The sequence below is a fragment of the Onychostruthus taczanowskii genome, unplaced genomic scaffold (genome assembly GCF_017590055.1).
Source record: "Onychostruthus taczanowskii isolate IOZ18803 unplaced genomic scaffold, ASM1759005v1 scaffold45, whole genome shotgun sequence".
In the NCBI taxonomy this organism is placed as follows: Eukaryota; Metazoa; Chordata; class Aves; order Passeriformes; family Passeridae; genus Onychostruthus; species Onychostruthus taczanowskii.
In genome coordinates this window covers 5,527,598-5,544,337 of record NW_024502014.1, presented here as the reverse complement: position 1 = coordinate 5,544,337, position 16,740 = coordinate 5,527,598, and the positions used below count along the sequence as shown (strand labels likewise).

Genomic DNA, 16,740 nt, shown 5'->3' with positions numbered 1-16,740 from the left:
CTCACACTCCTACCCTGCTCCCACAAAAGACAGCTTTCCATAAACTTGTGACAAAACAATGTGAATTTTTCCATGGGCTGCACTTCATCCAGCATAGGTCCTCTGAGGGATCAGAGGTCCTGCCAGGAGCCTGTTTCAGTGGTGATCTTCAAACCCACCTTAGGGTATCACCCTGCTTCAGTGTGGGGTCCTCCACTGATTGCAGGTGGATCTCTGCTCCCCATGGACCTCCATGGGCTGCAGGGGCGCAGCTCCCTCACCACGGGCTGCACCTTGGGCTGCAGGGGAGTCTCTGCTCTGGCACCCAGAGCACCTCTTACTCTTCCTCTTCCTTCTGTGATCTTGGCGTCTGCAGAGTTGTTTCTCTCCTCTGTCTGCCTGCAGCTGTGCAGGTTTTTCCTGCCTTCTTAACTCTGTTATCCCAGAGGTGCTGCTGCTGTCACTGATGGGCTCAGCCTTGGCCAGCAGAGGATCTGTCTGGAAGCCAGCTGGCATTGGTTCTGTTGGACACAGGGGAAGTTTCTGGCACCTTCTGAGAGAAGTCACCCTTATAACCATCCCCCACCACTACCATGCCCTTGCCACACAAACACAAAGCAACTGGCCTAAAATATCTAACTTGGAGGAGTCATGGGAATTGCTGTGCACAGATAACTTTGGGCTAGAAATCACTGACCCCAGTGTGTCCCATAATTAGACACACTTCACCCAGGCAACTAAATGTGACAAGCACACAGCTGAAATTGCTGCCAGAGCAGTAGCAGAGGCTGCTTTGCTGTGGGGTTGGGGTTGCCGGGGAGTAGGGCTGTGCCTCTGCATGCCTGGCTGTGGGGCTGCTCCTGAAGCAGCAGAGCAAGCCAAGGCAGGGCTCAGGTTGGGGCATCAGGGAAAAAGTGACTGGTGGGGTAGATGTGACCAGCAAAATCAAAATGCCATCATTGGGCAGAGCTCATAGTGTCTTCTGATGGCACTGGTGGACCAAGCTAGTTCTGTGTGGATGGTTTTACTCATTATTAAATCTAAAGAAAAAAAAAACAAATTGTAAAAGAGAAGGAAAAGCTAACACAAAATATTTAATGTGATTTGCAACAAATTTCCTTGGATATTAATAAGAAAGACTCCACTAAAAGATCCTTCGCCTACAAAAAAACTGAGCAGAGTTACTAGCACAGCACTGAGGCTTGAGTTCAAACTGCTTAACTCTGATTTAGTTTTCCTGGCTAGGGAAAGGAAAAAGTCCTTCCTGTCATGCAGGGGTGACAAGTAGAGCCCATAAACTCTGTTGTGGAAGGAGCTGTGACTCTGGTGACTACAGCGTGTGACAGTTACGAGATGCCATCATTTTCTGCTGCTGCACAGCATCACAGTTGGTCTTCCATGCATCCTGCAACACTTTGTGTACGCTTGTAGAATAGCAGGGAGGTGTGTCCATAGGAAGGGCATCCCTATAACTCAGGCTGCTTATTTAAAACAATGTATTTCAGCTGTTGGACCAATGAGCTGTTGAGAAATACAGCAGTGAACGTGGTCTGCTTGGCGAGGAAAATGTACAGTGCTATTGCTGCAGAGCTTCAAGCATGGCCCCGTGCCTTGCCTGGCAGAATGTACAGTGAGAGCCAGCTTTCTAACCATGTCCACTTGTCTTCCTGGCTGCGAGAAAAATGAACCTGAAGAATGTAAAAGACGTGCTTTGCCATCCATTGACTGCCTGGATAAACATAACCAATTCCAAAACTGTAGCTGGGAGTTGTCTGAGGAGTGCGAGGCATGCATGTGAAAGAGCTGCACCACTCTAAACCCGGGTTGCCAATCTCCAGAAGAAATGCAGGCAGAAATTTCATCCATTTTTAGATTTCCTCAGGCTGTGGATAAACTGGTTTATATCAGGTTGTGTGGACTTTACACGTGCATGCAAACAGCTCCAGTGAGCCTTTCAGCAGGGCACATGGCCACTCACACCTGCCCCTGGGCGAGTGCTGGGCATGGGCCACCACAGCCATGGGTTTCCATCCTCAGCCTCTCTCCCTCCCATACACCACAGAAGCACTGCCATCAGGTTTAAAATACCTTTAAACACCTTGTGTTAAGAGAGCTGCATGGCACACAGGTGCAGGGCACAACTGGAGCCCTGCTGAGGGGACACATCACAAAACTGGGAAAAAACTTGGCAGCAAAATGAGCATTTAAGCTGGGGATTGGAATTACTCCCAAGAAAGGCACAGTTTGACAGGGACATTCATGCAGCTTTATGTGTAAAATTTCTGTTCTGATTCACAGCTATTTTATGCTATGAAGATTTTATAAATTATATATAAATGCTGCACAGGTATTTTTATAGTATTCACCTGCATGTGATTCATGCAATAAATGCAAACTCTATTTGGTTCAAATTTTAAAATAAACCTATTTTGCAGAGTTTGTTGTTTGTCTGTTTGTTTTGCATCCTCTATTGATACTTGTAAATGGCTGATGTAAAGGCAGTGAGTCCCAGCTAAAAGAGCTTCCCAAGTGCAAGCACCCACTTCTTTTCCCAAGCTGTCCTGCTTGTGGCTCCTTGTCTCCTGCTCAGTCTAGCTCCATGCTTTGGCTCCTCCAGAAGGATCCTGCTTTTTAAAAAACATTTTAAAAAGAGATTACTGGTCTACTAATGACTATTTGTTACAACATTTGCAAATGTAAATGAGTGAGTAATTAGTGCTGGGGGGACTTTTGGGCACTGGAATCTCCTTCACCTTCAATATCTGCTCTAATAGGCTAAACAGTTAACTGGAAGCCAATTTAATCTGTGCAGTGATAGCATGACAGCCCACGAACTGCAGAATATTTTGCATTAGTTGAGGAGCCTAATAAGGTTTTGTGGTCAAAAAGTGTATTTGACACCAGATAGGGCCTCATCCTCCTCTCAGGATCACATGCTGCCTGGAAGTGGTGTCACTGCAAGTGCCCACAGCTGATCGGGATAAGCCCAGTTGCTGCAGCATCCCTGGGCCAGCTGGGTTAGGCAGGGCTTTGAGCTGGGCTCTGTGCTGAGGCTGTGCTCCTGGGATGCTTACAGGACCACAGCCACTCCTGCAGGGCCAGGCTGGGAGAGGCAAGTCTTCTGACAAGGTGAGACACATCACCCTTTCTGCATTTCATTAGCCTGAAGCACCAGCTCCTCTTTGCTGTCTTTGGACATCACCCTGTGCCTTTGCTGTCTTTGGAAATGCTCTTCATCCCTGAAGTGCAGATGCCTCTCCATTTCCAGGGTGGTGGTAGAGAATGAGGTTTTGTGGTGGGTTTGCTGGCCATGTTCTTTACTTTGTAAGACAAAGGCATCAGCTGAATCCTGTCAAGTAGACACACTTGTGTTTTAGAGCAAAACACTGCTTTTGATGTGAATGGAGAGGGAGGTGACTTCCAGAGTATCAGCCTGGCTGTTGTGTTCTCAGTGCTGTCTGTTCTGGTACAGCACCACAGCTCTCCCTCCTGTGCCTGCCTACAGCTGGAGGGGTGATGCAAGGCAATCTAAGCTGCTCTCAAGAGGGATATAGCAGGCACCTCACCCACAGCTAAGCCCACTCTGTCCTGCCTGGAGGCCATCTTCTGACCAGCTTACTTTGCAAATCGCTTTTTGGGCACGTGGTGCTGCCCCAGGCTTCCTCCTCTCTGGGGCATCTCTGTGTGCTGGCGCCCCAGTGCAGAACCAGCTACTCTGTCAGAAGTCCAATGGATATTGCACCTTTTGGCAGGGTTTAAGAACCAAAGCAGCAAGCACTGAATTTCTCTGCTTTAATTTTCCAGCAGTAACTTTGTAATGACCCCAGTCTCCTAATCCATTCAAGTTCCTATGCAAAATCACAAGCAAGCTCATGACTTGCTTTTCTGGATCTAATTGATGTAATTTAGGGAACAGAAGAAAACAGTCTGTTTCAATTTTGACCCTTCTCAACTGTGCTACAAGGAGAAGTTGGAAAACACAGGTACCTCTCTGAACAGGGTGGAAATGTGGCTGGAATCTTGCACATTTGCTGAGCCATGAGCAAAGCAAGGCCCTCGCTTGCTTCCTGCTCCTGTCAGAGCTTCCCTGCGGTCTCACTGTCTTCCCACCTGCCCACTGTCACCTGCTGCCACCCTGCCCTGGCAGCAGGCTCGGTTTCAAGGTCACTGGGCGGTCAGAGGTGTCACCTGTGCCAGGCCATGATCCCCTGGCAGCCTTCTGGCAGCGCTTTTGCCCAGCCTGTTCCATACTCACCTGCCAAACCAAGGCTGATTTAAATTTCAAGCGAGCACAGTGCCAGCCTGGAGATGGAAACAGTCCCAGGCATCACCTTTACATAAACACCCTTGTGCAATAGCAAGGGTAACCTGCAGGCAGCAGGGCCTGTGCTGGGAGCTGCAGCCAGGCTCTCTCAGGGTTTTGCTCTTTGCAAAACCAAAGCACAGCAAGGACAAACCCAGAGCTCAGAGCACGTGTCCAACAGAATGGAAGCCAGCAATTGCTCAGACAGCACACTAAACCAGCTCTGATCTCTCTGTCACCAGCTCCCCAGCCTTTGCTGCTTGTGTTCAGATCCCCAGCAATGACCCAGTACCCACAGGGAGCAGGAGGCCAAAAGTAATCCATAATTGAGGAGCAGTAGTTAAAAATCCCACTTCCAACTCTTGTTTAAAAAGAAGACCCAATTTCAAAAGATGCTTAAAAACTGCTCAGAAGTCCCCACCAGCAGCAAAGGTTTCCTTTGCCGGAGCCCATGGCTACAGCAAAGGGTAAAAGCAAATTTCAGTGCTCACAGCGACTGACTCCAGCACGAAGCTGTGTAATAACTACCCCGAGTTCTGCACACAGCTATGAGCAGGCTGTAAATACCAGATAATTGCTTTGGAGCTATGAAAGACAAAGCCTTGCAATAAATACACCAGGCTTATATGAAGTGTCCCACTCATCAGGAATCACAGTTAATCCAGAGCTCAGCACTACAGCAGAGCTTGAATTTCCTTGCAAGGCTGCTGGCACCATAGTTAACTGGAGGGGTCAGGGACTCTGAAGAGGCTTTTTAACCTTTCTCTTGATTCTCATCCTCTACTTTTAGCAAGTAATGGTACTTACCTGGGACAAAGCTCGTGGTTTGGAATACTTAGCTGCCAATGCATGGGCAAATGGTAAGAAAAATAAGTGATCCCTAAAAGCCTCACAACACATGCCACTGCAGCTCAAGCCCTTAGTCCCAGCTTAATCTAGTCTTTACACTCAAAGGACAGCTAAATTCACAGGAGAATTGGGACACCCAAAGAGTCAGAAAATCTTGCGTAGAGAAATATATTTAGTGCACGCAAATATGCCTGCACTCTGCTGCAATGCAAATCTGCCTTATTGTGGTCCTAATCCCCGTGCATGACACACCAATAAACAAGGGGGGGTTAATACTTTCCATCTGCGTTACAGATTGCTTCCCACACTGCGAGCCTGCCTGCTTACACTTGTGTAGGCATCGCGGAGAGAGAGATCCTGCAAACGCCAAGCTGCCTAATCCCCTGGGAGGTTTAAAATGTGAGCTGCAGTTTTCTCACTCTCCGTGGGCACTGGAGTCAGTCGTGCAACGTATGGCAATAGCTATATTCTCATTTCACGTCTGTCATGCAGAGATAATTAAAATCTACACTTCCATCTGAGGGGAACCGTAGGGTTTCCAGATGGGTGACTGTAGTGCATATTTCATACTGGATTATCACTTGCACCAAAAAGCCTTGCCTGTTGCCTTCCCACCTGTTGAGATTATTGATGGGGCTGCCATTGAAAAGCCCTCGTGGGCCCAGTGATAGGGGTCTGTGCAGCTCGTACAAGCTTAGCTCCCACTGCACATCTCTGCTCGGTGGGGCAGACATTGTGACACCCTTCCCAGATGTCCACTCTTAGGCCACTCCTGGCTCTCACAGCAGAAAGGAGCCACAGTGCATCGGCCTAGCATAAAATACTGGCTGTTGCTGGCCTGCAGCATTAGCAATGGTTATAGTGTTGCAAAGGAGGGACAGCCAGCTCCACAAGGCTGCCAGTCAAGAGCTGCTTCAGTGTACTGAGCTGACCACCCACTTGGTGACATTCCTGCAGAAAGGAAGGATTGGGCATCACTACGCTGGATGGAGCTTCTCAGTTTCAGAGAGAGCAGAGGCACAATGCACGAAGCTGTGACACAACTGCTGCCAGAAAGCCACCTAGAAGGAAAAGCCTGACCCGTGAGAGGTTCTCATGTACTGGCAGGGCAGAACTGCCAGAAAAGCAACCCTGCCCAAAAGCTGCACGGTCCTGCTGCACAGCTGGGGTCCAGAAAGCCCTGGTGGGGCTGGAGTGCAGCGGGCCCACGCTCACTTCTGCAGACAAACATGCCAGCCTCAGGCAGACAAAGGCTTTGATAGTTTTCTGTTACTCATGCAAAACACCACTGGCATATGCTCTTAAATGCACTTCCCCATTTGGTTTAGAGCTTCAAAAACCGCTAGGCTGACATCAACAATGAAAAAAATTTAATTCCACCCCCTCCCCTTTCTGAATTTAGAATGATAAAGGACCAACAGTTATGTCTGGAGCAGGGAAGCAGATATTACACACATCTTACTTACAAAATAGCTCTGGTTTTCATGAAACAAGTTTATTTTCCTCCCCCAGCCATTGATGAGCACATGACAACCGTATAGAATAAAAGCTCAACTCCTTAGTTCTGCTCACATTCACTCAACATTTGCTCTAATCAATTATCTTATTTCATGCAGTAAGAAAAGAATGAGATTCCTGTTATGCAGCCATAATCAGTTACAGTATGAAGCTGTGTCTGTGGAACATTTCTGATTTTGAAAACTAATCATGTGCTCTGCCATTACATTTCTCTTGTAAAACACTGGGCTTTGACCCAACTTGTTTCTTCCCCCCTGCCCTTTGAAAACATTGAGGGCACAGCCTGGTCTGAGATCCCACATTCCTTCCCTGCAGAAGCCAGCCAGATTGCACTGCAAAGAACACATTTACTCAGGGAGACAGGATCTGTTTTTCTGGTTTATTGGAACATAAAAGCACAAGCGGATGTCCCCTGGGAGGCAGACAGAAGAGGAGAGGGTGCTGCATGTGACAGTGGACGGCTGTCGGAGATAAGAGTCACGTCTTCACACAAAGGGCTCAATATTGATCTCTAGGACAGAGCAAGGCATGGTGAGCTCAAACTTGGTGATAACATCAGGGTGTACGACTCCAAGTTTCCCAATGCTTTGACCTTTGGCAAAGACCTCAGCACAGCGACCAGGAAAGAAAGCAGTGCCTGTAAAGAAAGTGAGAGAAAAATCAATATTTCTTTGGGCCAGAGGAGTCAATAGGCATTTAACGTGCAGAACAAAGCTCTCAGTATTAAATGGTTCTCTGTGCTGAGATGCTCAGAAGGGGCTTTCACATTCTTGCATTAAGAGTTGTCATGATTGATAGAGAATGAGAAAACATTGAGTTAAAAATAAAATGTAAAGCCCAAAGCGTGGGCATTTTTCACACTCAAGTGTTTTGACTAAGTTCCTCCTGCAATAGAAATTAGCACAGTTGAGTCAGAGGGCTACTGAAATTAAGAACTTTTGCAGCCTTTAGGCTATTTAACATCTGAATGTCTCCCACCTTAGTCTGTTTAAAGAAATAAAGCTTGCTGTCATCTAAAGGGTAAGTAGACATGTCACCCTTGTTTGCCTGTCACATAATTAAAAACAACCTGCATTCCTCGTCTGGGGAAGAACTTTTTAATCAGTTTTCTATGCACCATAAAACTTGAAACAATGAACACTCAAAGAAAGCCAAAGATCATCTTCCTCTTACCTCCAACCAGGTCCTAGTTTTTAAATGTTACATGGAAGCTTCTTCCTATAAAAGTAGTTAGATTTGCCAAGAAGAACTTGGAGCAGCTGTGCAGACCTTTTCATGGAAAGACTTTGCTACCTGGGAACTTCCCCGTGTGTGGTGGCTCTACCAGCACTATGTTCAAGCTTGTCTAGTGCAACTAAACTTGCATTTTTTTGGCCTCTGTCCTGAGTTGAATGCCATTTTTATCTGATAGCCCTTCTAAAGACAAACCCAAACCAGACCAGCAAGTTCTTCCTTCTGAAAGCACCTCTTTCCAAACGAGTGTGTGGAAGCAAGGCACAGTGTGTGGGACATCCTGTGAGCAGTGCTGCAGGCAATGCCAGGACATCAAGGGGAAGGGGAGAGGATGAAACAAAGCCACTGAATCCTACAGATTCTGAATCCTCAGAAAGCTCCTCCACCCTGTTTTTAATGCTGCTGCCTTCAGTGTCCTCTGCAAAAAGATCACAAGAATTTCCCGACAGCAACTCACTCTCTGGTTGCACCAAATGCTACTTAGGGTTCAGGATCAGCCCAGGACATTTTACTGTGTGTACAAGGAGCTACTTAAAAAGGCAATAATGTCCAAATGAACCTCAAACCTCAGGAACATTTTCATAATACTCTGATCACCAGTGGTCAAGCCCAGAGATATTCTCTGTTAGCTCCCCAATGGAAATAATTAATTTAAGAACTGTCTCCTATGAGGTTTGTAGTTGTAACTTGCAGCTACAAGAACAGCAATTAGGTTTTTTTCTTGCCCAAGTTGCTGCAAGTGCAAATTAACTTCAATGTCCACTTCAATTTTGGCCACCTTGTGAAATCTGACCACAGTAACATTGCTTAAAGGCTGTTTTAAAAATATCCAGAAGCAGAATCTTTTAAATTATCCAGCTCCAGTCTTCGCTACAAGCACAAACTGACTACTTACACTGAATGTACAACAGTGAAATTACCTCACCCTGGATGCTACTGGCACATGACTCCAGCCAAAGAGACACTTGCCACTGCCAGGCTGCACTATTCAAAACAAGATGAAACAAATTTAGAAAAGAGTCAAATGTCACACATACAGATCACTCTGCAGATTGTGGGTGAAAACATAACCTAAAAATAAAGTTGCCTTTTACTTAGTGGTAAAGGCTTTCCTATTTGTAAATAAAGATGGTATTGTACCAAAGATGGGAGCAGCACACAGAGACTTTCTTTTAGACACTTGACTGTAAGCCTAAACTGGCACAAGAGCAAGAGCCAAGCAGAAGTTCATAATGTTGGTGTGGTTCCCCTCTATAAATCTATAGGAAAAAAAGAGCTTTGACAATAGGGTCAGTTAAGAAGCTGTGAGTCTGACTTGTCTGTTCTTCTGAGCTTCCTTCTGTGTAGTCTTGGGAAAGTTATTTTATCTTCTTGCACATCTACACCCAGCTATGTCATGAGACTTAATTGTTTTTAAACTTCTTGTTGGTATCTGATGGGGTCTAAAATAATACTGTACTCAGTCAATCTAACAAGGGCAGTTTCCCAGATCTATGCCACTTCCCATTGTGTGAAACAATGCTGTTTTCATACACAACAAATGCTCTGCTATCCATCACCAGTTGTTGGTCTGCTAGTCCCAGTGAGTTCCAAATATGCTGCTCCAGGCTATGGGTTAGACACTGAGCAGAATTTTCCATCTCATGCAGCAACTGATGCTGGACCATGATGTTACTTTTCTTTGCACTTCCTTGCAGCAAAGAGGGAAATATATTATTAATATCAAGGGGGAACATTTAGGTCCCCAAAGTGCAGGAAATGGGACCTTCAAACAATGTCTCAGTTTCTAGTTAAGCTGACCCTGAAAAGTTGGCTGCTTCACAGGGCAGTCACCAGTGTGTGCCCCCTGCTCTGCAGACATGGCAATTGCAGGGCATAATTCTGTGGCTGGAAAAGATCAGACAATAAGCAAATAAAAATGAAAGAACCTGTTAAAAACTTTAGAGCCCCCATCTGTCCAGCCAACACATGGCTCTTGCACCAAAGAAACATGAGCTGAGAAACAGGTTTACAGAGAGTTTATGAACTCTGGTTCATAATGGAACCATTATTATGGTAATTGGCTGCACTACAGAATGCTTCAAAGTATATTCCTGCCTGCCAAAAGGGCCTCCAGACTGCATCCCTCAGGGGGGATCTAAAGCCTTCCTCATCTCAGTGACTCTTCCTTTGAGCACACAGGTGGTAAGGGAAGGAGGTTGGCTCATGCATTGGACCGGGTGGTGTTGCTCCATGCCACGTGCCTCTGCCATGGAACCAGAATTTGGAGCAAATGTAAATGCCAGGTTAAAAAATTCACATTGAAAGGGAAGCAAAGAAGGAAAAAAAAATCTCAGAGGAAACATGAACAACTTGAGCAGAAAGGGGGAAAGAGAAACAACCATTTGCAGTTGGGGGAAGCTTTGACTGAGGGACCAACCACAAGCACAAAAGGAGACCTGAGCTAGAGGAACCTGCTGTGCTGGGGCAAGACACAGACTGCAGGAGGACCTGAGAGACCCATGGAGCAGGGCAGCAAACCAGGAGGGTCATCAAAATAAAAGGTAAGGACTCTTTTCATCCTAATTTATGTGTTTCTGGTATTATCAAGTAAATAGCAATGGTGGCTAGGATTTCTAACAAAGCTTGTGTTATGGACTGGGCAGTGTTATGTGACTTCAACTCTTGAAGTAAAGTAGAAGCTTCAAAGTGAGAGTCAAGGCTGTATGAAAGACATGTGCTGAAGCTACTTGCACGCATGGGAAATCAGCAAAAAGTGCACACATTGTTACTTTGTTTGTGTAAGTCACCCCAGAAGCTGAAGCCCAGTTCTCTAAAGCTACAGTAAAGCCTTCATGCCAAAAGGAGTCTTTCCAGAATCCCTGGCAGCTGTGACCTGCAGCTTTTGAGCAGGAGTTCACCATAGTTTGTCCTGTCTGTCTGTGCAGTATCATCCAAGAACAGCATGCTTGTGAAGAGCACGGTCTTCCCCAAGTAGCTGTCCCTGGTCAGGGAGGCACAAAAGCTCACCTGGAGGCCCCACTCTGAGCAGGAAGGGATTGCGTTTGCTGCTGGTGCAATTATGCTGAAAGGCTGCCCTTGTAGGTCCAACTGGTTGGTTCTACCATCAACTACACTGAGAGTCAAAATTCATTTAAAAATTGTAGTTTACTGTAACTTCTGTTTTAAGGGTAACAGATTTATCCCTCTTGACATAGCAAATCCTTTCTGCTCTGCACACAAATAAACTTCATAAACTTCACCTTGAAATCTAGTCAGAGATTGTATTGTCCTTGCTGATAGAGAGCCAGACAATGCCAGAGGAAGCCTGAAGGTCTAGCAGTGGAAATCCACCTCTCAATATGTCAGGTGTGTAAGTGGTAGTTAGGAGAAAGAGTGGGGTGAAATCCAATACACCTTCCTAACGAAGGGATGCCAAAGCCAGCCCTGTCTAATGCTGACACACTACACGCAAGGGAAAGACAAAAGCTGCTTCTCGTGGCTGCAAGTAAGAATTTAATTTCTAATGTTCAGTGATGTAGAAGTAATACCTTTAATTAAAGCTTCTGTAGCATGTCCTCCAAATCCGTAATTGCCTCGCTGTATTCAGGCAACAGGGCCACTTTGATTGCTTTGGGGTAATTCTTTGGCCAATAATCCAACAGAGCATGTAGTCTTTAGCACATTTTCTGGCTAATTGACCCTCAAAGAGCTCTGAGTTCCCTGCACTCTTTGTTGTCAAACACCTTGCACAGTTTCTTTTCTCTACCTTACTCTCCCTTCCTTTCAAAAAGAAATAGATTAAAGTTGTATTATAGGCCTGCAGTTGCACTAAGCCTTCAAACCCACTTGTTTGTTCCTGTAATTTGAAGGAACACTGGAAGCTGAAGCTTAAGGAGGTAACAGAGCAGAGCTTATCTGGCCTCAGTAGCCTTTCATCTTCATTCTCCTCCCTTTAGTGACTCCAGCTGCCCTTTCACTACCTCACCCCAACTCACCTGGGGAAGTATTTTGCCTGTGCTACACTAGATGGAATTTAGTTTTGTGAGGTTAAATGTTGGTTTTAGGATCAATTTCTTCACACTTTTGACCGATTTCCTTCTTTTGGCAAAAAATACAAATTAAATGCAGAGTCAGGGGGCACTATCAGCCCAGGAAGTGTGTTAAAAGGCAGCCTCCTTTTTCTGCCCACATACACAGAAAGACTCCCAAAACCTTATGCAAAATCACATCTTGTCATGGAATGATTTACCTTCAGCTAACTCTTAAAATCACAGACATCTCAAATATTCCACGATCTTCGGAACAAACTGAGAGACCACTAGTTTTCGTAAGTTGCACATTGTCAGCCGTTCTTCTCCCTTATATTCTCAAGCCCAGAAAAACTATTTTGGGATCAGTGGGATATTTGTCAGCTTTAGTCTCTTGATTTGTAAATCCTGACCAAAGCTGTGCAAGAATGACTGCCATTTCCCCAGATCACACCTAACTATAGTGACACACCAGGAAATGCAAATTAGTACAATTAAATTTAAGGCATGTGCCTTAATTACTCCTCTCAAGAATTAACACTTGACCAAAATCACAGAATCAGTATCTGTGTGACGTGAATGAATATGTCCTTGTCTAAAGGGCATCTTTCATTCTGATCTCTTCCTCTGTTTTTCCAAAAGCCTTCTCATACAGGGCAGAGCAGAAGAGGGTAAAGTGACAATCAATTATTTACCTGGACTGCTACACTGGATATCCAAAAATAGCATATTTGAGTCCTTGTGCAGACAGGAAGGCTGGGAACATGGAGAACCATCCACAGATTTGCAGGGGTCAGTCAGTAAATCATCTTCTCCTATTACAACTAAGTCAATGGCTGAGTTCCTATTAATTTGTATTTCAGGGAGGGTGTGAGGAAAACTAACTCTTCTATCTCATAAGAACCCTCATATACAACCCTATAAGCTGGATTTGTTTTTCATTCTTGCTGTGGAGTGTCCCAGGAGCTTTAACAGAGGTTGTTTGGTGTTGCTGGATGTCAGAAAGTGGTTCAAGAATGCAGGAGGTTTGAGGCACCTCTTTATTCACCTGTGTTATCCTCAGGATTACAGCAGCCTCAGACACTTAAATTTGTCTGGGTAAAATCACTGTGTTCTTGCCTTCCTAATGGAAGGTAATACTTGGGTGGATGGTGAAGCTAAGGAATGCAGGTATTTGGGGTTCTCTTATTAAATACTGCATGCAGAAAAGGTAGGAAACCTAAAAAAAAAAACCTATCAAATTCAATGTATTTCTCTAGAAATCAGTATTTGTGTATAAAGTTCAAAAATTTGCCTTTGTGGGGCAGCTGTGAGAAACAGCAACTCTCCACTGGAGTTTAGTTGCTTTGCAGAGTTACCATTACACAGCTAATCTTTGCTATTAGGCTGGTTTATCTGATTTATCCAGATTTATCTGAAACGTTATACTTTGTCTAAAAGTCACAACCTGAGCTGATATTATGTCACAGCTATTTTGTCTATAAAACTAAGGAATTCCTAATCCCAAACAAAGCTTACTTTTTAAAAAAAGGAAATCTTGCTATTTCACTTGAGTTAGAGAACACAAAGCTTTGAATATTAAAAAACCTAATTTATTTGTGTCCCATGAGTGTTTTTATCACTCTTTGGGTATCTAATGGAATGATTCATCCTTGCAAACAACAGAATCTGTCAGAAACTAGGAAACAATAAACCATATGCTTTCTGGCAGGGGGTATAACATACCCTGTGTGCACAGCAAAGCAGCAGGTTTTAGCTTGTTAGGCTCTGCTTTCATACAGGCACTGGAGAATAACAAGAACCAGCACTAAGCCAGGCTGCAAGGCTACTTTAGTGTGTCACATTTGGTTTGCATGTTGTTTAATCACTCCTGTCCTAGACCAAGCTGCCCTCCTCTCCCAGTGACTTGACTGAGATAACCAAGAGGCACCTCACGCTCTGCTTTCACAGCTCCCCCATTTCATGCCTTTCACAAAACAACCTGACGAACTGGCAGGGAATAATACATCATTAAACAATGAATCCCAGCAGTCACTGCACCTCAGTTTTAGCAACTGAAGCTCATGTTGCAAAGCAATGCCTTGTGGCTGCAGCACAGTGGCTCCAGCAGGAACAGAAATGCCTGAGCTGAGGGTGAGCTCGGCATTTCTCTGTGTATCTGTTCTTTCCTAACATGTGCACCACAAGCAAAGGTAAAGTCAGTTCCTCCACCGTGGGCAACAGGTATCTTTGAAGCCTGCATTCACACTGATCTAAACATCTGAGGCAATGTCTTGCAAATTCATGTTTAAAATGTTACTGCAGAAATGGAAAAAAAAAAAGATTAAATTTGAAGCACCACCCCTCTGCCTTCATACCAAAGTTGAAAAATCACACTGGACTGGAGAACTGCTAAACTATAAAGTATAAAATTGACATGCTCACATTTGGTGGCATTAATATCAGTATGGTAGTGAAAATGAAAGGAGATGCAGCCACAGCAGGCTGAGCAGATGAGAATGGAGTTGAAAGATGGAGCTGTAGGGATGGGCAAACGTAGCATTTCTTCAGAGAAGCCAGAACTTAACCCTGAGCTGTGCTAATGCTGCTCTTTCTGCTCCTGCCTTGGATGAATAATTTATTTTATAAAGAAGGCTTTGCAATGTTGAAAATATAGTTGATGATTAAGAAATAATTTTTTATTTAAAAATGTAAAAAGTTGGAAACTACCTAAATCTATAATTATACAAAGAAAAGCTGTGCCAGACATTTAAAATTCTTGATGCAAGGAAGACTTTTATCTGTTAAGACCTGCTATGATGTGTGATTAAAAAAGATAGTTGCCTTTGGGGGGCAAAACCAAAGGAATTAAACTCTGAAGAGGCGTCTCCAGAAAAGGAACAGCAAAAGAGCAAAGAGTTGTCAGGGTGAAGACATTAATATCTTGAGCTCAAGGAACACAAATACCAGTGATTTAGATGGTTCTGGTTGGCAAAAACTGATCGAAAATGAAACCCCTTAACTGTCAGGAGAAATGCTACTACTCCTTGGAGCACGCCTAACCTGTCAGAATAAAATGCAATGGGAAGAAAAATATTGTAATCTTTAACAGTTAATACTTGCAAAAAGAGGCACTAGAAGACAGCTTGACAGTAGAAGATAGCTTCTGTCTCTTTCCAAACTGACTTGACACCTTTCCTCACAACTTTTTTGCTGTTGCCATAGATTTTTTTCCCCCCTCCCACTACAGGACACATAGTTCTAAATGAGTCAGTTAAAAGGAGTTTCTCTTCTAAAATAATCTTCTGGATTTTAGAACCAAATACTTTCTTTGTTCTCTAATTGAATTTCTTTTATTTCATATGTGGGGGGAAAAAAGTGTGTCAAACATAATTTGGTGATGAAAGTTTAAAAGACAAAGAAGTCTAAGCCTGTCAAACCTTTTATTATCCTATGCTGTGCTAAAATAATGTGCTTTAACTCACACACCTTTCTGGGGATAAGGATTGATACTTGAAGGGTATAGAGAAAGAACATTCAAGAAGTTTAGAGAAGAGCTGAAGTGACCACAGGAATGGAAAAATCCCTTTTCAAACTCACTTCTGAGAGCCTCTTTTTCATACTAAAAATCAACAGTATAACACATAGCTAAAGAAATTAGATCTATTTCTAAAATCAAACCGGGTTTTGCCACAAATTCTGTGCTGCTTGGCCTACCAGCATCACTTCCAACAACAAGACACCTCTGAGGTGTCCAGTGCCAGAGTGTGCTGCCAAATTTTGATAAACCAAAGTATTTGGAGATATTCCAAATAGTAGACTCTCACTTTGGCTACATCAATAATATAGGCAACCCTCCTGTTTCACATCTTTCCTGGGTACCTCCTTGCGTATTAATGCAGTTAAAATCAAATTTGAGGCATTAACACCAGAGTGGGAAGACACTTGATAGAAAAGAAATAAGTTTGTCACAAATTGATAGGGATTTAGTTCCTATAAACCTGAAGACCTGTATTACAGGAAGGAGAGAGAAACCAGAGATAAAAAACAATTAAAGGGACATAAAGCAAGCAGCCACACCCAGTTTATTAGATAATTTAATGCAATTTTGAGTTGTTAGAACTGTCATTCTTCATGTAACTAAGTTGCCCTGATGCTACAGAAAAATCTGTTCTGGAGGAAAGGATGAGAAATTAATTAGATCTCAAAGTAGTGGCCAACATTGGAAAAGCAACAAGAGCTAGTGACAAACGTCCAAGTTTGCGAGAAAATTTATAATTAAGCCATTTTAATGATCACTGCTGGCACTTCAGAAACCTCTTGCAGAATTAGGGTAATACACTTAAAAGTACTAAAATCAGGTTTAAAGAATAAAAAACCACCTGTTCTTACCTCTCACTATTAATTCATTAAGCTGTCTGGGAGGTAGGGAGGAGACTAAACAGAGAAACAGCGGAAGATCTTCAAGAACAATTTATTTGATAGATGAGTACTAGCAGTTTCATAACAAAAAAGAATGTTTTTGTCCAAAACCCTATCCATATTTAGTGCTGAAATGAATGTGGTCAAAAATCAGAATGTTCCTTAGAGACAAAAATGAAATAAATAATTTGCACTTCAGAAAATGGGATTAATAACAGTGGCTGAAATTCATCAAGGAACTGGAAAAATTAGGAAAGATTAATTACTGGCTGCAGTAAAGACAGCATTTAAAAAAGACTTAAGGATATTGAAAACAAATTGTAGGTAGAGTACTTCAATTTACTAACAAGACTGGCTAAAGATACAGAAATGTTTTAAGTTTGTAATCAATATTTCTTTTCATCTGGGGTAGTGGGGAGGTATTTTTGAGTAGAGTAAGGCGTTGTC

General features: G+C 43.7%; 1 protein-coding gene across 1 annotated transcript in view; it reads right to left on the bottom strand.

Annotated features, from left to right (window-relative positions):
* Positions 1 to 7,014: 7,014 nt before the first annotated feature.
* The window catches only part of FARSB (phenylalanyl-tRNA synthetase subunit beta), a 36,611-nt gene continuing 26,885 nt past the window's right edge, over positions 7,015 to 16,740 (bottom strand). The window contains exon 17 of the mRNA XM_041414320.1: positions 7,015 to 7,286. Coding sequence (XP_041270254.1) covers positions 7,135 to 7,286 — 152 coding nt within the window. The 3' untranslated portion in view covers positions 7,015 to 7,134. The remainder of the gene's footprint in view (positions 7,287 to 16,740) is intronic.